The sequence below is a fragment of the Ailuropoda melanoleuca genome, chromosome 9 (assembly GCF_002007445.2).
Source record: "Ailuropoda melanoleuca isolate Jingjing chromosome 9, ASM200744v2, whole genome shotgun sequence".
NCBI lineage: Eukaryota > Metazoa > Chordata > Mammalia > Carnivora > Ursidae > Ailuropoda > Ailuropoda melanoleuca.
This window is the reverse complement of record NC_048226.1, coordinates 84,910,788-84,931,848: the sequence shown is the minus strand read 5'-3', so window position 1 is coordinate 84,931,848 and position 21,061 is coordinate 84,910,788. Positions and strand designations below refer to the sequence as shown.

The 21,061-nt window shown below is 38.0% G+C and overlaps 1 protein-coding gene across 6 annotated transcripts in view; it reads right to left on the bottom strand.

Moving 5' to 3' along the window:
- The window catches only part of COL14A1 (collagen type XIV alpha 1 chain), a 225,959-nt gene that overhangs the window by 79,004 nt on the left and 125,894 nt on the right, over nt 1-21,061 (bottom strand). For all 6 annotated transcript variants that reach the window (XM_034668564.1, XM_019806266.2, XM_034668565.1 and 3 more), the window contains 9 exons: nt 16,739-16,885; nt 12,857-12,913; nt 11,338-11,477; nt 8,608-8,731; nt 8,260-8,403; nt 7,213-7,377; nt 6,620-6,658; nt 6,338-6,476; nt 2,145-2,287 (listed from right to left, as the gene is read on the bottom strand). In XM_034668564.1, coding sequence (XP_034524455.1) covers nt 2,145-2,287; nt 6,338-6,476; nt 6,620-6,658; nt 7,213-7,377; nt 8,260-8,403; nt 8,608-8,731; nt 11,338-11,477; nt 12,857-12,913; nt 16,739-16,885 — 1,098 coding nt within the window. The remainder of the gene's footprint in view (nt 1-2,144; nt 2,288-6,337; nt 6,477-6,619; nt 6,659-7,212; nt 7,378-8,259; nt 8,404-8,607; nt 8,732-11,337; nt 11,478-12,856; nt 12,914-16,738; nt 16,886-21,061) is intronic.

Below are 21,061 nucleotides of genomic sequence, written 5' to 3'. Positions count from 1 at the left end.
GCCTGGGTATCGCAGTCGTTAGGCTTCTGCCTTCGGCTCAGGGCGTGATCCCGGCGTTCCGGGATCAAGTCCCACATCGGGCTCTTCTGCTGGGAGCCTGCTTCTTCCTCTCCCACTCCCCCTGCTTGTGTTCCCTCTCTCGCTGTCTATCTCTGTCAAATAAATAAATAAATAATCTTTTAAAAAAAGAAAGAAAGAAACCTCAGTGACATTAACTGAAAACTTGATGATCCTCTTAAATGATCATCATGTGTGACATCCAAGAACATGTGATTGAGAATCTTCCTTCACTGGTTCCCCTCATCTTTCCAACCTCCAAACAATGGAATGTCCTCCTCAGACCTATTCTCTTCTCTTTCCAGATTCAATCCCTAGATGATCTCACATAGTATCATGGCTTATACACCACACATATACAACTTGCCAATTTATATCCCCATCCCAGAATTCTTCCCAAAATATGCTGCTGCAAATCTGGTATTTTTTCTGGGACATGAAATAGACATTGTGATATTGCGATTTATAAGAAATATATATTTGGTCATTCAAATATATATGAAAAATATGCATTTGGTCCTGGTCCATGGTTCCTGGCTCACAGCTCCAAAAACCTTTGGAATTTTCTGTGATAAGAGCTATAAAGATGTTTTTTTGTTATGTTAATAAGGTAACTTTCAGAAAGCTCTTATATAACCTAAGGATGGAGGGCTGGTTGCTAAGGGAGCCAACCCTGTGATTAGAGGGTTGGAACTTTCAATCCCACTTCTTCCCACCACCTCTAGGGAGTTGAGAGTAGCTAGAGATTGAGTTCAGTTGCCAATGGCCAATAATTTAATGAATCATGCCTATTTAATGAAGCCTCAATAAAAAGCCAAAGGATGGGGTTCAGAGAGCTTTTGGGTTGCTGAATACATGGAGACAAGGGAGGGTGGCTTGCCTGGAGAGGCATGGACCCTCTATGCCTCTTCCCACATACCTTGCCTTATGCATCTCTTCTAGCTGGCTACTCCTGAGTTATATCCTTTTATAATAAAGCAGTAATCTAGTGAGCAAAATGTTTCTCTAAGTTCTGTGAGCCAGCTAGCAAATTAATCGAGCCCAAGGAAGAGCTCACAGGAACCTCTGATTGATTAATTGATTGATTGATTTTTTGTTTGTTTGTTTGTTTTTTGTTTTTGGAAGCTCTGACTTATAACCAGTCAATCAAAAACACAGGTAACAGCCTGGCTTCCAACTGGAGTCTGAAGCGGGGGTGGGAGGGACTGAACCTTTAACCTATGGAATCTGATGTTATCTCTGGGTAGATAGTGTTAGAATTGAGTTGAATTCTCAGCATCCTGCTGGCATCTGAGAACTGTCTGGTGTTGTGTTAAAACTCTCTGCCCTCCTCATATTCCCCAACACACACATTGGAATTGGGTCAAGGAACTCAAAAGACAAATCTTATACTTATATCCATGTGCAAAAAATGATTCTGGTTCCTCCCCTCCTAGTGACCCTCCAGACTCCTCCTGTCATCAACTTTGCTCTTCCTGAAATCTTTACTACCCCAGTAATTGTCTTCTTTCTGCCTTGCTCACTGTGGAATCCCAGGTCCTAGTGCTGGCACACAGCAGAAACTCAGTGAATATGTGCTGAAGAATGAGTGGAAGAATGAATGAAACAACTGTTACATCATTTATTGCTAGTATTTACTCATGGCTTAAGATAAATGAGTTACTTTACAATATATAGTTGACCCTTGAACAATGTGGGGGTTAAGGGCACCAACACCCCAAGTAGTTGAAAATCCACGTGTAACTTCTGACTCCCAAAATCTTTATAAATAACCTATTGTTGACCAGAAGCCTTACTTATAACATAAGCAGTTGATCAACATATATTCCGTATATTGTATATATTATGTATTATATTCCTACAATAAAGTAGGCTAGAGAAAATAAAATGTTATTAAGAAAATTATAAGGAAAATACATTTACAATATTTTACCACATTTATCAAAAAAATATCCTTGTAGAAGTGGACTCATGCATATCAAACCCATGCTGTTCAAGGGTCTAGTGTACACAAGCCAGGCAAGATGGCATCCATACATATACTTACTCATACATGTGTATGCAAATATATAAGTAAATATACTTACTATCTAAAATGACTCCAACTAATGGGTCAGAATTTTTATTTAAAATCTCCCAAAGAGCAAATGGTTCCTCTGGAGTGTCAGGAAGAATCCGGAATAGAAAACTCATTGTGTAGTCAGAGGGCAATCCTTCTGGATGCAAATACCTGAAAAATGGAAACAAGTGGAATGAAAATAATATTTCATTGCATCCCTTTCAAAAAGTTATTTATCTCATTATAAAAGCAAATACACTTTAATTACAAAATTTGAAAAACAGAAAAAAAAATAACAGAGGACTATCCCATCCAGAGGTGACCACTGTTTTGATGTGGTATATTTCCCTCCAGTTTTTAAAGAATGTCTGTAAGTATTTCTCCAATTTATATAATGCTGCCCCTTTTCTTAGCACCATTTACTACACAGTTTATATTTCCTCAAATATTTTTTAAAAGTATGATATTTAATGTTTGCATGATCTTTTTTTATCTGGCTACTGTATAATTTGTCTAACCAGTCACTTCTTCTCAAACATTTAAGTCATTTCACAAGTTTTGGTATTATAAATAATGTTTCTCTAAAGTCTTTTTATAAAACTTAAGACATTGTCACTTTCTACTATAGGTTGTAGTTAGTTGCATTCCTGTCCATGCTTCGTGCTGGGATGCACCATCTAGACCTTCAAGAGTTAAGAATATATTACTCCTGCTGCTGGGAGTGAGGTCTGTAGACAGCTCACAAATCCCAACTCCCTTCAGAGACTGCCTCAGCGAAGGAAGGGCTCTCCCAAAGTCATGCCAACTTTTTTATGGCACCCGTTTTCAACGACTGGTCTTTGAGGGCGTATGAGGACCAGAGCCTCTCATTCTAATGGAGGTAGCTCCATTTTCAGAACTCCTGTATGTGGGCCACCTGAGACTTTCAGTGAGATTGTTTCATGGCTTGATTCTTCTCTTTCATCTCATCTCAACTCCTTCTGTTCCCTTCCACAAGAGCACATCCACATCAGTTTCCTCAAACACTCATCTCCACCTCTGGATCTGCCTCTGGGGAACCGAGACTGCTATACCAACTTATCTCTCTCTAACAATTAAGTGGATCACTTATGTACTTTTAAATTGTTCCCTGAAGCAACAAATATAGTCCTTTACATATATAGGAGCCCTATAATAGTTATTAAGTGGATAAATTTGTGAATATGGCAATTTAGTATGAATTTGAAAATGAAAGTTTGATTTGCATAGATAAAAATATTTCATTCACTTTGGTTATATATTAGTTCATTCATTCATTCATTCAACAAATATTTATTGTGTGCCTACTATGTGCCAGACATTGTACCAGGCACTTAAGATACATCAATGAATAAAACCAACAATGTTCCTATCCTTGTAGAAGCACTTAAATTGTAGCAGGGTGAATAATATAGTGTATTAGAAGGTAAACATGCCATAAAAAAAAAAACACAAGAAAAATAGAGCAGTTTAATGGGGATTGGGAATGCTAGAATGTATTGTTTTACAGTGTTAATTGAAGTCATCACCACTGGCTTCACTTAGAAGTCTCCTTGAGAAGGTTACATTTGAGCAAAGGTTCATTGAGAAGGCTACATTCGAAGAAAACCTCAAAAGAGACAAAGCCATCCAGCTCGTACAAAGACACCAAAGTGGAGTGTGCCTGGTATGTCTGGAGAATGGACTGAAGGAGACAAGAGATGAAGTCAAAGGGGTAATAGGTACCCCAATAATGTAGAGCCAATGGGCCATTCAAGAGTTTTGACTTTTAATGCAAGGGGAATGGAGAATCATTGTCAGATTTTGGAGTGACATGATTTACATTTTAAAAGAATCATCTAACTGCAACTTGGAGAATAGACTCTGGGAAGGCAAGGGTCTGAGCAGGAAAACCAATTAGAAGCCTGCTGCAATGAGCTTGGGAAAAGATGACAGCCCCATATGGGGTTAAGGAAGCGGAGATTGTGAGAAGGCACAGACAGCTGTACTCCTTGGTAGAATGGATGTGGGACATGAAAGAAAGAGCCAAATTTTTTTGCCTGAGAAACTAGTTAGATGTAGTTGTCAGTAAGATGGAAAACGTTGTAAGTGAAGCTGGTTCTGGAGCAAAGGTCAGCATGGTCTTGAACATGCAAAGTTTGAAATGCCCATTAGATATCCAAGCAAGATGTCTAGTATGCAATTAGATATGCTAGTCTAAATATGGGGAAATGGGTCTGGACTGGAAATACAAATTTAGGAGTCATTGGCTTATAGACAATGCTGAATACTACTCAAATGATCACCAGGGAGTAGATATAGACAGGGAAGACAAGAATGTCAAGGCTCCAGGCCTAATCCCTCTTGCATGAAGAAGTAGAGATGAGAAGAAGAGGGAACACTGAAAAGGAACAGCTGGTAATGTAGGCAGACGCTCAAAAGAGTGTGTGTCCCAGAAGCCCAGTGAGGAGAGAGAACCCAGGAGGAGGAAGTGAGCAACTGCATTACAATGAGGGCTGGGAGCCAGTGAATGGATTTTGCAAGGTGGACAGCATTGTTCACTGGATAAGCCATTTCAGTGGGGTAGGGAGGATTTTCCCTTTGGCAATTCTCATTTCTGGCTAGGACTCAATGGAGGGTTTTTCAACTAGAAGTCCTAGCAACAGCAATCAGACAACAAAAAGAAATAAAAAGTACTCAAATTGGCAAAGAAGAAGTCAAATTCTCTCTCTTCGCAGATGACATGATACTTTACATGGAAAACCCAAAAGACTCCACCTCCAAATTACTAGAATTCATACAGCAATTCAGTAATGTGGCAGGATACAAAGTCAATGCACAGAAATCAGTTGCATTTCTATACACTAATAATGAGATTGAAGAAAGAGAAATTAGGGAATCGATTCAATTTCACCAAAAACCGTAAGATATCTCGGAATAAACCTAACCAAAGGGGTAAAGGATCTATATTCTAGAAACTACAGAACACTGATGAAAGACATTGAGAAAGACACAGAAAGATGGAAAAACATTCCGTGCTCATGGATCAGAAGAATAAACATAGTTAAAACGTCTATGCTACCCAGAGCAATCTATACTTTCAACGCCATCTTGATCAAAATACCAATGCCATTTTTCAAAGTGCTGGAACAAATGATCAAACACCCATTTTAATATTCATCCCTAGACTGTGTAAAAAGAAAACCTGCTAAAAGATAACACCAGATATTGGCTTTTTCTAAAAGCACATACATTCTATAAGTCAAAGGCATTTATAATAATTTTCTAGGAAATGAAGCTACACTTATAACAGCAAATACTTTGCATTATTAATAGAGGTCTACTTATTTCAAATATTATCCTCCCAGATGAAGCACAATAAAATAATTCGGATAGTACTGTAATAGGCTAGAATTTAATAAATAATATTTTGAAGAAGCTAGCAAAGCAACTTGTGCGCACATTAGATAGATGAGTTTAATACTCTAATACAATCTCTCCCATTGGTCCGTGCACATGTGCGTACTACATCAACATCTGGATACTGAAAATGTTTCATGTTGGAATGTAAAATAACATAACATCTTGAGAGGTGATCCCTTGCACCAGGAATTTGCTGCATGCGGGCCCAAGAATCCCCTGTGCATTACGAACTATAAAGCCAGTAGATAATGTGGTTTGTACGTACACCCAGTAGTACTGTTCTACTATATAGAGTTCCTGTTGTGACTTCTCGAAGATTAAAAATGAGCCGAACTGATGGCATGAAATGGTTCAGGGTGTGGGCTCTGGGGCCTGATTGCCAGATGCAAATCTCAGCATTTTCACTAAACAAACCATGTGATCTCACTCAAGTCATTTAGCTTCTTCGTGCTTTAGTTTCATTATTTCTAGAACTGAGATAGTAAGTGAATCTAATGCATAGAGCTGTTTGGAGCTTTGAGTGAGTTAATGTACATAAGCACTTAGAACAATGCCTGGTGTATAGTAGCACTGGGTAAGGATCAACTATCCTTAAATATTTTCTCAGACTAACAGATATTAAAGTTCAACCAGCATTATGTGTGAGTCCGATGTTTTTAAACAAAGAAATCTAATCATTTGCTCTTATCATCATGGAAAATCCTACTGGGAACTATTACAGTGTATTTCAAGTTGACATCATTTTCACATTGAGATACAATAACAAATGACTGGCTTTAATATCTTGCAAGGGAAACATACTTGGTTGGCTGGGAAACCAGGGCATCTTTATGAATTCGGTAACAGGGATACACATTGAAGGTACCAGGCTCCATGGAAACCCCTTCCACAGATGAAAAATCCTTTTCAACCAAACCAAACATTTCCATCATCTTAAATCCTAAAAAGAGAGAGAGACAGAGAGAGAAAACAGGCATTTTAGGATTTTAAATTTCAAAATTAGTCTTTGAAAGATTAAAAAAAAAAACCGTGGACTGTTTTGTATTTCCCAAATGTATTTGGAAAAATGGCGGTAACGCATACCTGCAAGATCAACGCCATCCTTGTACACCAGCGGGCAGGCTAGGAAACAAAACAAACAATATAAAACCCTAATTCAGAGATTTTCCAAACATATTCTTTCCCTGTCCTGAGAACAGGAAGCTAACATAATCTTTGCGGAAGTCAGCTGTGAAGGGAATCCAAACCAGATGTAGCTATGGTTTTCTGTGGATTCCTGAAGACTGAAATGCTTTCCCTTGGACATGGCTTCCTTCTCCTCTCATGGGTCTATTAAAATCTATGGTGGTCTCTCGAGAGCATGTTTTGGGCGAAGTCTCACTGCTAATGTGTTACCCTGATGAGCAGTCTTATGCTACAGCTGTTTAGGCGAGTTGCTTTCAGACATAGACTCTCGTCTCATTAGGGAAAGTTTTTATCCACCTAAAACCCTAAACGGGGGAGAGTGGAGGTTTATTTCCAAATGCTCAAAACCACACAACTTAATGTCTGCATAATAAACAGCTCTGCAAGTCCATCTTCTTTTCTCAGATCAAGATGGGACTCATTATTTAACTGGTATGAAATAGTTCAGCCATTAAGCAACATGAGTTAAGCACAAATTCCAAAGAACTAACTTGCTGATGCGGTTTCACAGACAAAAGTAATCAACTCATCTTCAATTTTCTTAAAGGCGTCAAAGTCATCCACAAAGAAGACGTGCCGAGAACTGGGCTTGCTGCCAATGCTAACCAGCTCTGAGTAATCTGCGTCAGCCACACCAACGGCAAAGATGTTGTAGCCTATGGCAGGAGGGGAAGAGATTTCTGATTATTTTAAACTGCACAAAATACAAATAATGCAATGTAAGACATGTCCCAGTGTTTAACGTGTGTTTATGAAGGAGGCCTGGTGGGGGTGGATAATTCATTTTTTACAGCCCACAAGAATTCTACAAGGGCACATGCCACTATACGATAATTATTCCATCATCCCCTAAGCAATTTTCCATTTTAAAGAAAACTCAAGGCGGCCAATGCCCCAATTAGTGCTTGAGACGAAATAGTTGCTGTCGGAGGAACATCTTTGTGCTATATACGTCTAATAATTATTTTAAGGTTTATGGGGTGAAATGTAGTTGAGACAGAGAAACGTTATCTCAGGTGTCTTTTGTTTTTTTGTTTTGTTTTGTTTTGTTTTTACATGTAAACCCTGAGATATTAATAGGCTGGCAGCTTGAGGGGGGTCATGGTTCCACGCTTGGCAAATAAATATTAAACAAGTGTTTGCCAGGCACGTCTGAAAAAATGTAATCTTCATGATAATCTTATGAGAATCTCCATTTTATAGACGAGGAGACTGAGGAGCTTTTGTGTTCCCTCCCTGGCCCTTCATAATGATCCTTTTCAGAGGATTGCACTTAGTTGCTATAATGTCTTACACAGGGCATCCTATATGTAACAAAAGTGTTAGAGAAAATACAGCAAAATATTAGATTTGTAACTTGGAACTTTTTTTTTTAAATCACACTGTCTAGTTAATATTAAGAAAGATTTAGATTAAATATTAAGAAAGACTTAGAACACTTAGGTCATTCCGATGTGGCCTATAAATTTGTATTCAGAAAACAATGGCAACATTACTATCCATGGCTTACTATTTGATTGCATCTGTGTGAAACTTACCATTTGATTGCATCTCCCCGGAGATTTTGTTCACATCATCTTGTGACCTGCCATCAGTTATAACCACGATGACCTTTGGGATGCCTCTTCTGGTCCCTGACTCTGCAGTGAACAAACTATCTCGGACATGCTTGATTGCTTTTCCTGAAACAAAGGAAGGCCAACTGTTCAATTTCATTCCTCCCCTTGTTTGTTTCACTGGGGAGGGAAGGGTGAAAGTTCTTAGGTCAATGAAGAATCTTTTCAAAAAATCTATATTCCTATGCCTCCAAAAAAGGCATTTCAGTAATTACTAATGATGAATTACTCTGGGTCTTTGCTGAGTTTTGTTGTTGCTGTTGTTGTTACCTGTTTTTGTATTTCCTCCTTTATACGAAATACGTTTAATTGCATCAAGAAGAGTCTCTTTGGTGTTGTAGGCATTTAGTTTAAATTCTGTTCTGGGGTCATCAGTGAACTGAACCATTGCAACCTGGAGAGAAATAATGTATTTGTTTTCATGTATATAAAGACTTCTTCCGGAGAGCACACACAATGGCATGATTACACCTACAATTTAAATTTCTTTTTTAACCCAAACCACAGCTTAAAATTTCACACAAGTTGCATAGCAAACACGACAACACATTAAACAGCATTTTTTATTTCCTAAGTATTTTTCAGGAAGCAGTTTATTTTTAAAATTTTCTCTCAGTCTCATAATAATCGCTTTCAAAAAGTGTGTAGGCCTTTTGCTACCTCGTTTGACAAATGGAAAAAAAAAAAGGCAGCCTTGTAATTTGACAAAGGTCAGAGAATTGGAGGTGGTTTCTTTACAAGGATGTCCTCATGAAACAAACCTGTTAAGAAATTACTACTCTTCCAACCTTCTAACACATGAGAAGGCATAGGCACTCAAAGTCACGTGCCTTGCACAAAATCCCGAGAGCGGCCACTGACAGAACCCACAGTTGAAGCCAAGTAAATCCTACTTCAAAATCTATGTTCTTTTCTTTATTTTTAAGATTTTATTTATTTATTTATTTAGGGACTGAGCAAGGGGAGAGGCAGAGGGAGAAAGAGTCTCAAGCAGACTCCCCGCTGAGCACGGAGCCCACGCAAAGCTCCATCTCAAGACCCTGGGACCAGGACCTGAGCTGAAATCAAGAGTCAGACGCTCAACCGACTGAGCCACCCAGGCACCCCCAAAATCTATGTTTTTAACCACTACAATAAAAGCCATCCCGGCTTCATTTCCTATAGTTTGCTTCTCTTCAAGTAGAATTTAGGGGCCATCTTTAATTTATTGGGTTTTTTGGTTTTGTTTTCAGAACGATCATGAGAGGGAATAAATAAAGTATCTTCAAAGTGCTTTCTTTGATTGTGTGAGCCTTCAGCTGCTACCAGCTTATCAAGGGCCACTGCTGTACATGTCACCATCTCTAGGGAACCACATCTGACCCCTCTATCCAAAACAAATTTCTCCTCTCCCCCCGAAATGCCTCAGCACTTTCTCCATTTTTCTCTTACGGTTCCCCTTACATCCAAATTTTCTCAGCCATTCCTCCGTGATACATTCTGAAACTGTTCCTACCCATGCATCTCCTTGCTGCACCCACACCCAGGCCTCCAACTCATCTCTGCATTAGACTATGGTCTCTCTGCATCCATTCTTACCCGTGTTACTATTCACGCTCCACAAAGCAGTCAGAATGACCTTTTTAAAAAAGAAAATCAGATCTTCTCTCCTTAAAACTTTCCGGTGGCAGGGGTGCCTGGGTGGCTCAGTTGGTTGAGCATCTGACTCTTGGTTGCGGCTCAGGTCACGATGTCAGGGTTCTTCGATCAAGCCCTGTGTGGGCTCTGCACTCAGCAGGGAGTCTACTTGGGAGTCTCTCCATCTGCCCCTCCCCCCATCTCATGCGCATGCACTCTTTCTCTCTCAAATAAATAAATCTTTAAAAACAAAACTTTCCAGTGGCTTCCCACTGTATTTATGATAACATCAACTCCTTCAGTGGTTCACGAGAGTCAAGATGATCTGGCTTTCTCTTTTGCTTCCACATCTTTTCCTATACCCCCCCACCCCACCACATTCATTTACTATGTTCCAGCCACAAGTTTTAGCATCTGAAGACTCAAAACTCATTTTCATCTTGGTCTCTTTGCACTTACGATCTTCCCTTCCTGAAAATTCTACTCGCAGCATTCCCCACATCATCTACATCTCAGTTCAAAGGCCACCTTCTCAAAGGGGTCTTTGCTGACCGCACAATTTAAAATAACCCCCACACACAATTTAAAATAACCTTCAGTGAATTTAAAATCACATAACTCTTTTCTTAGTTTGCATCCCTACCTTGTGAATTTATTTGATGTCTATTTTACATCTGTCTCCCATCCTCATCCTCTCCCAACCTTTAAAATTCTGAGCACTCTGAAACTGGGGACATTGTTATAAGCATTATGACAGTACTCTACCTGACCAGAATAAATTCTCAATAAATATTTATTTGACTGAATGGATAAATTAGATTTATGTTTTATGTGCTACTTGATCTACAAGAATTTATGGGCATAATCTTTCTCTTTTAAGATTTTAATGTCCTTGAGGGCAAGGAAAATATTGGGTGTATACTTAAAGGAGTTACTCTGTTGTTGTACATAAAAGAAACATCTACTCATGTGGCCATTCTAATTTTTCTTAGTTTGCTGAACTCAATAGCTTTTAAGGATCAGCATCTTCTCAAACTCTATCAGGCATCAGTAAGCTGTTTCCAAACCCAGACTTGTCTATTCTCTCATTTAGGGTCATATCTGATCACTATATTACCCATATCAACTGACAAGTAGCCATAACAATAGCTTGGGATATTTTTTAAATATTTTATTTATTTCTTTGAGAGAGAGAGAATGAGAGAGAGCAAGCATGAGGGGGAGAGGGCCAGAGGGAGAAAGAGACTCCCCGCTGAGCAGGGAGCATGATGTGGGACTCCAAGATCATGACCTGAGCCGAAGGCAGATGCTTAACCAACTGAGCCACCCAGGCGCCCACTTGGGATAATTTTTTAATACATAGAATGAATTAAAGAGCCTTACTTGAGTTCCATCTGCACCGATCTTGTTCAGAGCGCCAACAGTGCTGTAGAGAAAGTTAATGATCTTATTGAAATTTTCATCTCCAATACTCCAGGATCCATCCACCATAAACACCAGGTCAGCCTTGGCAGCTCTGCATACTGAAGACCAGAAATGATTTTGAGTTAGCGATAAGAGGAAAAGAAAGTAGTTATTACAACCAGCAAAGCAGATGATGGTTTCCTTCTGGTAACTACAGCTCCTTCCCAAAGGAAAGGTATAAATCACATTCCAAGCTCTTGCTCATTACACTTCCTGACAATCATTTCTTTCCTGTAGTCAAGGAGAAGATTGACTTCATGACTGAGAAGCTTTTATCAAACATGTGGAATTACAGAGGAAAAAAAGTCCACCGATCTCAGTCCTCCAAAATAGAAAATGAAATAATAGAAAAATGAGGAACTAAAGTGATTTAGAAATAGAAGTAGTAACAAATACTCTCAAATACCCACTTATTAGAAGAAAGTCCAAGCTTTTACTCTAGGTACCCTATCCTCTGCTTATTGAGCCCGTAACTTCAGAGAGATTCAAATCCAGAAGGAAGGCACAAGACATAATGGAAGCAGATGAATCTACAACTTGATATGCATTTGGGCTAAGGCTGTAAGCCAACTTCCAGCCTTGCTCTTAAATTCTGTCTATGCCTTTCTTCCACTCTTTGGTACTTGTTAAGAAATGTACACTAATGCCAACCCGGGGAGACTATTATCAGTAGTTACTACTGATACCAACATAACAAGCAAGAAACACACCAACAGAAACCCACTCTACTATAAGCAGTTTTCAGTAGTCCTTGGTTGGTGTCCCTGTGCTGTTTCAGATTCTCTATGCCTGTCTTCCCCTTATTAGTGTGGATCATTGTGGTTGACTCTGTCTTATGATGAAACAATTTACTCATCAATAATCTGAATCTTTTAATCTTTGGCCAGTTGCACACAAATATTCTATGAGATAATGTGCCTTCCTCCTTTCTTTAGGAAAAAAAACATGCTTGGTTTTATTTTATTAAGTGCAACTTCATTCCCTTAAAGCTATTTATAATACAGAATAAACCATCTCCAGGTGTGGTAATATTCCAGAGACAATAAGGATCTGGTAAGGTTGTTCTTCTAAGTTCTGAGATTCATAAAATTTTACAAATTTATGGTTTGAATTTAGAGCTGAAAAGGATCACAAGATCTGCTAATTATAAGCTTATTAAAGAAAATCTGGTCCTCTGTTACCAAGGAAAAATGAAATCAAGATTGGATTTCAACTTTGAAATGAGAGCAAAATCTATGTGAAAATATACTCAAAATGAAAATTTTCCTTAATAAATCAGAGAAAAAAATACATCAAAATGCATGAAGGAATTACCTCTGGGATATGAAACTGTGTTCTTAATTTTCTTCTTTGTACTCTTTTCTACATTTTAATGTTTAAGAAACAAAACCAACAGAAACCCTGAACCTAAAATCACCGCATTATCATATTCTTTTACCTTCCTTTGCTGGTGGAATGGTCGGAGGAAAAGTAGGTGGTTGAGTAGGAGGTGACTCTGTAAAGCAGAGGGAAAAGGGACATTGATTAGCCACCACATCTGCGGTGAAGAGAGGGAGGTCATGGAGTAATAATTCTTCAGGGAAGTCAATGATTTTCACCATTGTCTTCTTGGAGAATTTAGTAAAGTTAGCGACTACTATAAATCAGCCACAGCCTGTGAAAACTGGCTCCATCCATCCCCTAAAACTCAGACTGAAAGCCTGAGATGCCATTTTGCCACAATTCAGTTTACACAGCAGGAGTCAATGCAATCAAACTGTCAACTACAAAGTAGTTTTAATGCTGATTTAAGGCAAGACTCTTGCCAACCCATTTCAGATTAGTCTCTGGCTGCTTTCACACATATAATAAACTTCATTTCCATTCTCCCTGACTAAGGACTGACCATCAATCCTTGTTCAATATCACTTTCCCCCCTTCTCACCCTGCTTCCCCAGGATGTGGTCCCCAGTGGAATCTAATTTGTTCTCTGTTCTGCTCAGACTCTATCTGGAAAACTTTCACTGCTGTGGATGTGTATCCAGATCAATTCAACCTGGATGATGAGGGATGAGAAGTTCATGTAATATGCAAAGTGTGATTGGCTAAAGGAACAGGGGATAGCTACATGAGAGAGGTGACTTTCACAGCAGTTCATGTGGCAAAGAGCAAGGAAATTATGGAGTCATTAGGTAAACATCCTCAATGTTACTATATTCTTTTCTTGTTCTTATTTGGTGCTAAAAATTTAAGAAAAACTGAGAAAATTCTTTTTATTATCTCTAATTGATATGAGTGAAAACTCTTGACTAATCATAGTCATTCACTCTGGAGACAGGTGAGCATCAAATAGCTGGAAAGATCTGAGGTTAGGCAGACTGATTACATGGTCAGGAATGTTGTAAAGGGAATTCCTTCACTGGCAGGAAGGTTGGAAGAGATGAATTTTAATTTTAAGGTCTCTTCCAATTCTAAGAGGCAACAAAATAAAATTATTTGAGTAAAATAATTCAACATTTTACAAAATCAGATAACTTGATTACCAATATGGAAAAATGTTTGAAATTAATTAGTATGTGAAATGACACAAGTCACAGAATACCATGGTATGATCTTATTTGTGAAACAAAAAAAATCTATCAGATATATATGCACCTGATATATAAAATATATATCTCCATATCTCTATATAGATATAGATTAGATAGATTAATAAGTAGGTAGGTAGGTAGATAGATAGATAGATAGATGGATAGATAGATAGATAGATAGATAGATAGATAGATAGATAGATAAAGGGAGAATTTCTTGAAGGAGACCAAGCTGGTACAAATGGGCACTTATGGGAAGGAAGAATGGGGGAAGAGGGAAGTCAACAAAACACTTTTTACCTTCTGTTCCATTATTATGGATATATATCACTTTTATCTTTTAAAGGCAATTTTTGAAGCTGAAAAGTGTCAAAAGTAAAGTAAAAATTGAGAAATATTAATACCAAAACTAGGACAGTAAAACTGTCTTGAAAGTACCATAAAATACTTCTAAAGCCAGATGTATTTATCTTAAAATCTGTGGAAGTAGTGGGTCATCTTTATAATTGCCCATCTTCCTTAATGTGAAAATTGAGGCATATCCTAAGTTCTAAATCCTAAGAACCAAATCAATGAGAAGCAATGGCAGACAGATCAATATGTTTGGGCAGAACATCTGGCCAAAGACTCTTTTGGGTAGGAAGAACCACAATGAACTGGTGACACATGTTTATATCCTCTATGTGGCTTTCAGATGGTCCCTGTCTTTAATATGTGAGGGGTTGTCACACAGAAGAGGGAGCAGTCTTCATCTGCACTGATTCAGAAGGTTGAACTTCAGCCGGTGGGTAGAATCTACAAGAAGACAGATATCTTCAACATAAGGGAAACACATCAAAGAGAGCTACCCAAATCAACCCTGGGTTGGTAGTTAACACTTGCAGAGTTAAGGTTAGGGGATGGGAGGTTGAAGTAGACCAGGGATCGCAAACTCAAAGATTTTTAAAGGTCAAGCAAGTAATGAAAATGAGCAAAGAACTAGCCCAGACACTAACAAGGAGCAAACTTGAGCACACATATACTATGTAAAAGAGACAGCAGTTGGTTTCAGCAGATTGGCACCCTGATATGTGTGTCCTGTGTTGCCAAAACTTTTAAACTTTCAACAAATTCTTTAAAGCCTGGGGGAAAAATGTATGGCTCAGAGAAAACCTATTTCATGGCGATATTTAACCCATGGCCATCACTTTGTGACTTCTAAGAAGATAGCCATGGTGATACCCAATATTTGTTCAGTAAGATACAGATAGAAAATTTCCTCAAAGATTCTCTTGGATGTTTACCACCACCACATGGGATAAGAAAGCAAGTATTAAATTTTACTGCTAAGTGAAAAGAAGCTCAGAGATGTGGAACTGCCCAAAGCCACAATGTTAGAAAGGTTCCCAATGAAGTCTGTTTGACTTTAAATCTTGTGCACTACAAGGCCCCTAGTAACTTCAAAATTATATGATCCTCTATCCATAAAACAGAATTCCCATCAGCAATAAAAAGAAACATACTATTGATACAGCCTACAAGATAAATAAACCTCAAAAACATATGCTAAGTAAAAGATGCCAGGTGCATCTTTGAAATGTCCAGAAAAAGCAAATGTATAAGAAAAGAAAGCAAATAGCCTGGGACTGAAGATGGGACAAAGAATTGTGAATGAATGAGTATGAAAGATCTCCTTGGGTTGATGGAAATGTTGTAAAATTGGATTGTGGTAATGACTATACAACTCTTTAAATGTACGAAAAATCATTTAATTATACACTTAAAATTGGTGAATTTTATGATATATAGTTTATACCTCAAAACTATATATGCAATATAAGATGTGGAATATTTTAGCGTTACAAAATAAAATCTTCATATTAGAAAAAAAATTGGATGATTCCATTTATTATGCCTTCACTGTTTTTGAAGGTCACACATTGCTGATGATTTCTTCCTGCCTGTGCCAGACCAACTGAAAGACCTATATACATCGACAGAACTTTCCAAATGTCAGATATATGAGAGAGGGGCCAACCAAGAAAACCCATTGCTCACCACCTATTCAGATACAAATCCTCAGGGACTTTGAGTCTAAGTTCAAGATACTGAGTTAAGTACACAAACTTCCCCAGAATTCACTACAATTAAAACCATTTTCATGTTTGTGGCCCTTACGTCAGGAATGCTTGATTAAAAGCCATTCCAAGAAGTTGACACTCTCCTTGGTCTTTAGAACATGTCAAAAGTGCTTTGTTTTAATTTTATACTTTGCTTTTCCTTTCAGTACATCAGATCTGCAGCCAACTTGGAAAAAGTGCAAGGGCCTCTTAAGTAGGCAATAACTTGAGGGTCAGCCATTTGGAACATCTTGGCTCCATTCCCACCTCAGAGCTGTGGTAATATGCCATTGTTTGAATGTCAGGACCCGGTCCTTAAACTTCATTTCGCACTCTGCATACCACAAAAGTTCCTTATGGATATAGATCACAATAAAGGTCATTGTTTCAAGTACTGCGCTATCATATGGCCTTATGGTCCCTTGTGAAACATATGGAGGATGGAAAAAAACCCATGCAGATGACATCAGTGGGCCACATGCAGTGAATTATGGGACTGGAGAAGAGGAAGAAAACTTGTATTACAGATATTCCTGGGCAGCAATAGCTAACATTTTTCTAACTGGAATAAATTTTTTGAACCAAAACAGGATGCCTGAAATACTATTTGTCCATGGAGACGGGGATCAGGAGAGGACACACTTGACTTACGTGTTTTTTCCATTATGCTCACACTGGGTCCCTCGATCTCCTGAAGCTTTGTGTAAACACTGATTTTATATTCTGAATCAGGCTGAAGTCCATAGAAGCAATGCCTGGTTGTCCCTCCACCCACAGTGGATTCTTGCTTTTTTGTGTCTATAATAAAACAAAACATACACACATGAATTTTTAAAAACAGCCATCGGTAGATGATTTGCTTCTAAAATGCTTAATATGCGTGGCCTAATCAGATAACTTCAGGATGGATTTTACTTGTTTAGGTACTGTACCTTTTTCTAAAGAGTTAATACATCCACTAATTTTTTTTTAATAATTGAAAATCACATTTTCACATGTTCAAAAATGAGAATAAAAGACTTCTGAGATCAACACTTTAATGGAAAATTATTAGTGTATATAATTGTGTGTACATGTCATAATTGATCTTTTGGACAGGTGTGGAGGTGAACGTATTTACTTTTTAAAAATTAGAATATTTGTTTATCAACATGGATCTCCAGAACACAGTCAACCAATTACAAATTGACAAAAAGACACATCCTTTTGGCCCCATACAACTTATTACCATGCGACGAGATGCCCTTCCTGGCAGTGGCCTAAAAACATAGGTATGCTGGGACGCCTGGCTGGCTCAGGCAGGAGAACATGCGTCTCTTAATCCTAGGGCGGTGAGTTCAAACCCCACACTGGGTGTGGAGCCTACTTAATAAAATTAAAATATAGGTATAGAGTTAGGGATTATAGAATTCCAGGCAGTCCTTACACCTGTGGATGAAACCTCCACTTCCTGGGTCTCAGAAACTTCATCCATGGGTCCAGATGATTTTCAGAACTGCCACAAAGGCAGGCAAGACTTTGGAGTGGCACTGAGACAGCCAGGAAGTCCCCAGAATGCCCAATTTCCAGCCTTCATTTTTTTTTCCTCTTTTCTTATAATAATATTTTTTATTATATTATGTTAGTCACCATACAGTACATCCCTGGTTTTTTATGTAAAGTTCGATGATTCATTAGTTGCGTATAACACCCAGTGCACCATGCAATACGTGCCCTCCTTACTACCCATCACCAGCCTATCCCATTCCCCCACCCTCCTCCCCTCTGAAGCCCTCAGTCTGTTTCTCTGAGTCCATAGTCTTTTGTGTTTCAGACACATGAAAAGATGTTCAAAATCATTAGCCATCAGGGAAATTCAAATCAAACCCACACTAAGATACCACCTTATGCCAGTTAGAATGGCAAAAATTGGCAAGGCAAGAAACAACAATTGTTGGAGAGGATGTGGAGAAAGGGGATCCCTCCTACATTGTTGGTGGGAATTCAAGTTGGTACAGCCACTCTGGAAATCAGTGTGGAGGTCCCTTAAAAAGTTAAAAATTGAGCTACCCTATGACCCAGCCATTGCACTACTGGGTATTTACCCCAAAGATACAGACGTAGTGAAGAGAATGGCCATATGCACCCCATTGCTCATAGCAGCATTGTCCACAATAGCTAAATCGTGGAAGGAGCTGAGATGCCCTTCAACAGATGACTGGATTAAGAAGATGTGGTCCATATGTACAACGGAATATTACTCAGATATCAAAAAGAACGATTTCTCAACATTTGCTGCAACATGGACGGCACTGGAGGAGATAATGCTAAGTGAAATAAGTCATCCACCCCTCATTTCTAACTGACACTCATGATTTCTTTTAATGGCAATGAAGACTCGTAAGAAGTTCCGAGGAGGCTCGATCCACTCTGAGAATCATTTTCTATCCTTTCAAAATCATAACTGAGTAAGCACATTCTGTAGAACTGTTTCCCAACTCCTGGTTCCAAAGTTCTTTTCCTACCAAAGAGACAGCCATATACAGCCCTCTCCACAAAGGACCTTCTCTTTCTTGTCTCCACCATGGCAGAAGCACAAAGAACCTAGTAGACCCAGTTTAACTGTTGGCTACTTTCTTCATTCCCATATTCACAGCAAGATGGCTTTGCCTTCCTGGAGAAATTAGTGCTGGCTTTTGGGTCTGGAGTCTAAGGTGGTTGGATTAATGATATTCATCATTTTCTGAGAGCTTACTGTGTGCCAGGTTCTGTGCTTTGTATTTCATGAAACAACAACAAGAACGATAATAATAGCCAATATTTAATGAGCATCTATCAAGTGCCAGGCACTATTCTAAAGATTTTATGTGTAACGACTCATTTGATCCTTATGATATGTATAATTATCCCCAATCTAAGGACAAGAAACTGAAGGCCAGAAAAGTTAGTCACTTAATCAAGTCCATATGCTAAGTAGCAGAACTGAAATTAAATTCAGAGCTCTAACTCACAGTCTCAGAGGACACTGCTTTAATTTCCATTAATATTTCATAAAATAGTGAAAGCTACATGTATGGTGTTTCTAAATAAAGCAGTTTGAGAGCTGCGGAATGCATATGAAATAAGCAAATGTGAGAGCTGGCAGAGATCCGATGAGGATCCCTTATGATTCAGTGCTTTATCTCTCCACTGGATAAAGTTGCCTCCTTTGGCAGCTTTAATTACTGAAGGGTTTCAAATGGGTTTTCTTCATTGGCATAGAGTGTTTCTTTTTCTTTTTTTTGGTAACCACGTGGATAATTGGTTAAAAGGAAGAATCAGCGCCAACACAAAAAGAACAATTACTTTAAAAGATCTAGATTGAGCTTTATTTCACCCATAAGTTGTATCTTCTATAGCTTTACTTCTAAGAATTTAAAAGCCTGTGTTTAAAACTACATTGATTGATCCATTACATATATTATTTAGTGGTTAAAAAGAACTCCTTCAAAGTGTTAGTTGCACTTTATTAACTATAAACCAAATATAGAACACTTAAAAACAGAACAGTACAAAATACAAAAAATATCAAGTAGTAACTTTTCTATTTTAAATGTATAATACCTATTAAATTTCAATCTATATTGTAATATGTATTGGAACAAAACATACATCTATTACAACACACACATATCGGAACAAACATGACATATGTCATTTAAAATTTGTCTGGACAAAATCCTTTTTTAAAAAATATAAATAAGATTTTAAAAATATAAATAAATGAAAGCCACTTGTTAAACGGAATTTGAAATTTTTTTTTGTTTTTATGATTGAGAATATAAAGGAGTTTCAAAAGTAAACTTTATAATACAATCTTTAGTAATATATTTGTTCAGAATGAATTAAGGTCTACTTCAGAAATTTTCTTATCATATATATTACCAAATGATGAAATAAAAAAAAAGTTGTTCAGGTGTTTGTGAAATTACATCTCATTGTGACAGGAATTTGATAGTAAGAAAATGTTTATAAACCCTGCACTCTCCTTTGCTCATGTCCAAGTTCAGTCTGTGGTTCCCATGCTCAGGACCCCACATGAACTGCTTCTTTCTAAACTTTACCCACAATTTTGGAATCTCTTGAAAGCTTTTGTGAGTCACCTGTTAAACAAACATTCTATGGCATGGATATTAATCCATCTCCATAAAAGCTTCCAGGAACTCTCCAGGAATCAATTCTAGAAAGTGCTTTTCTGTCATCTCTATTTCTCGTGATACTCATGCCCTTTATAGACCCTCAACAATTGAATATAAATGGATTTTATTGCTAAAACAAAAAAAAAATCTCAAAACATTGGAAAACTGGAATAAGCACTATAAAATTATTGGGAAACAGCATTGCTTTAATTTCCAATAATAACAAAGAGGGGTTACATGAATGGGGATGTATCCATGTTGCTTTTGGCATGTGTGATTTAGGCCTAATGGCTTTGCCTTAAAGGAAAACATTTAAACTGATCAAATGATGACTAATTTCCTCAACCCCTTGTGCCAAAAGCAGGGAGTTAATTTATTTTTTTGGAAAAGAAGAAATTCTGTCTTTGTGCTTTCATTCTTATGAAGCAAGGCTAAATACATCGTCTGGGTTATTATTCTGTTAAGCTCTCCACTATGCTGTCGTTTTGTTTGTCAATGATACTGCAAAACTGGCATTTCAACACCCAAAGAAAGAAGACAAGTTGAGCATCCTTTAAACCTTCCTTAAGCTCTCTAGAAAGAAATTCACCAAGTTATGGAGATTAAGAAGGGAATAAAGTATTTGGGACCATGTGGAATTTAAATACGTGAACTTAAAAGTAAATACAGTACCCAACGTTGGGTGCCAAGTCAACTCAACAACAGCTGGATAGAGAGACAGAATCCCAGAGCATCCGCAGATCTAATGGAGGCTCTCACGGGGCTCTGAGCCACCCAAGACCAACCAAAAGTCGCTGACTTTGGTCTGTCCTACCAT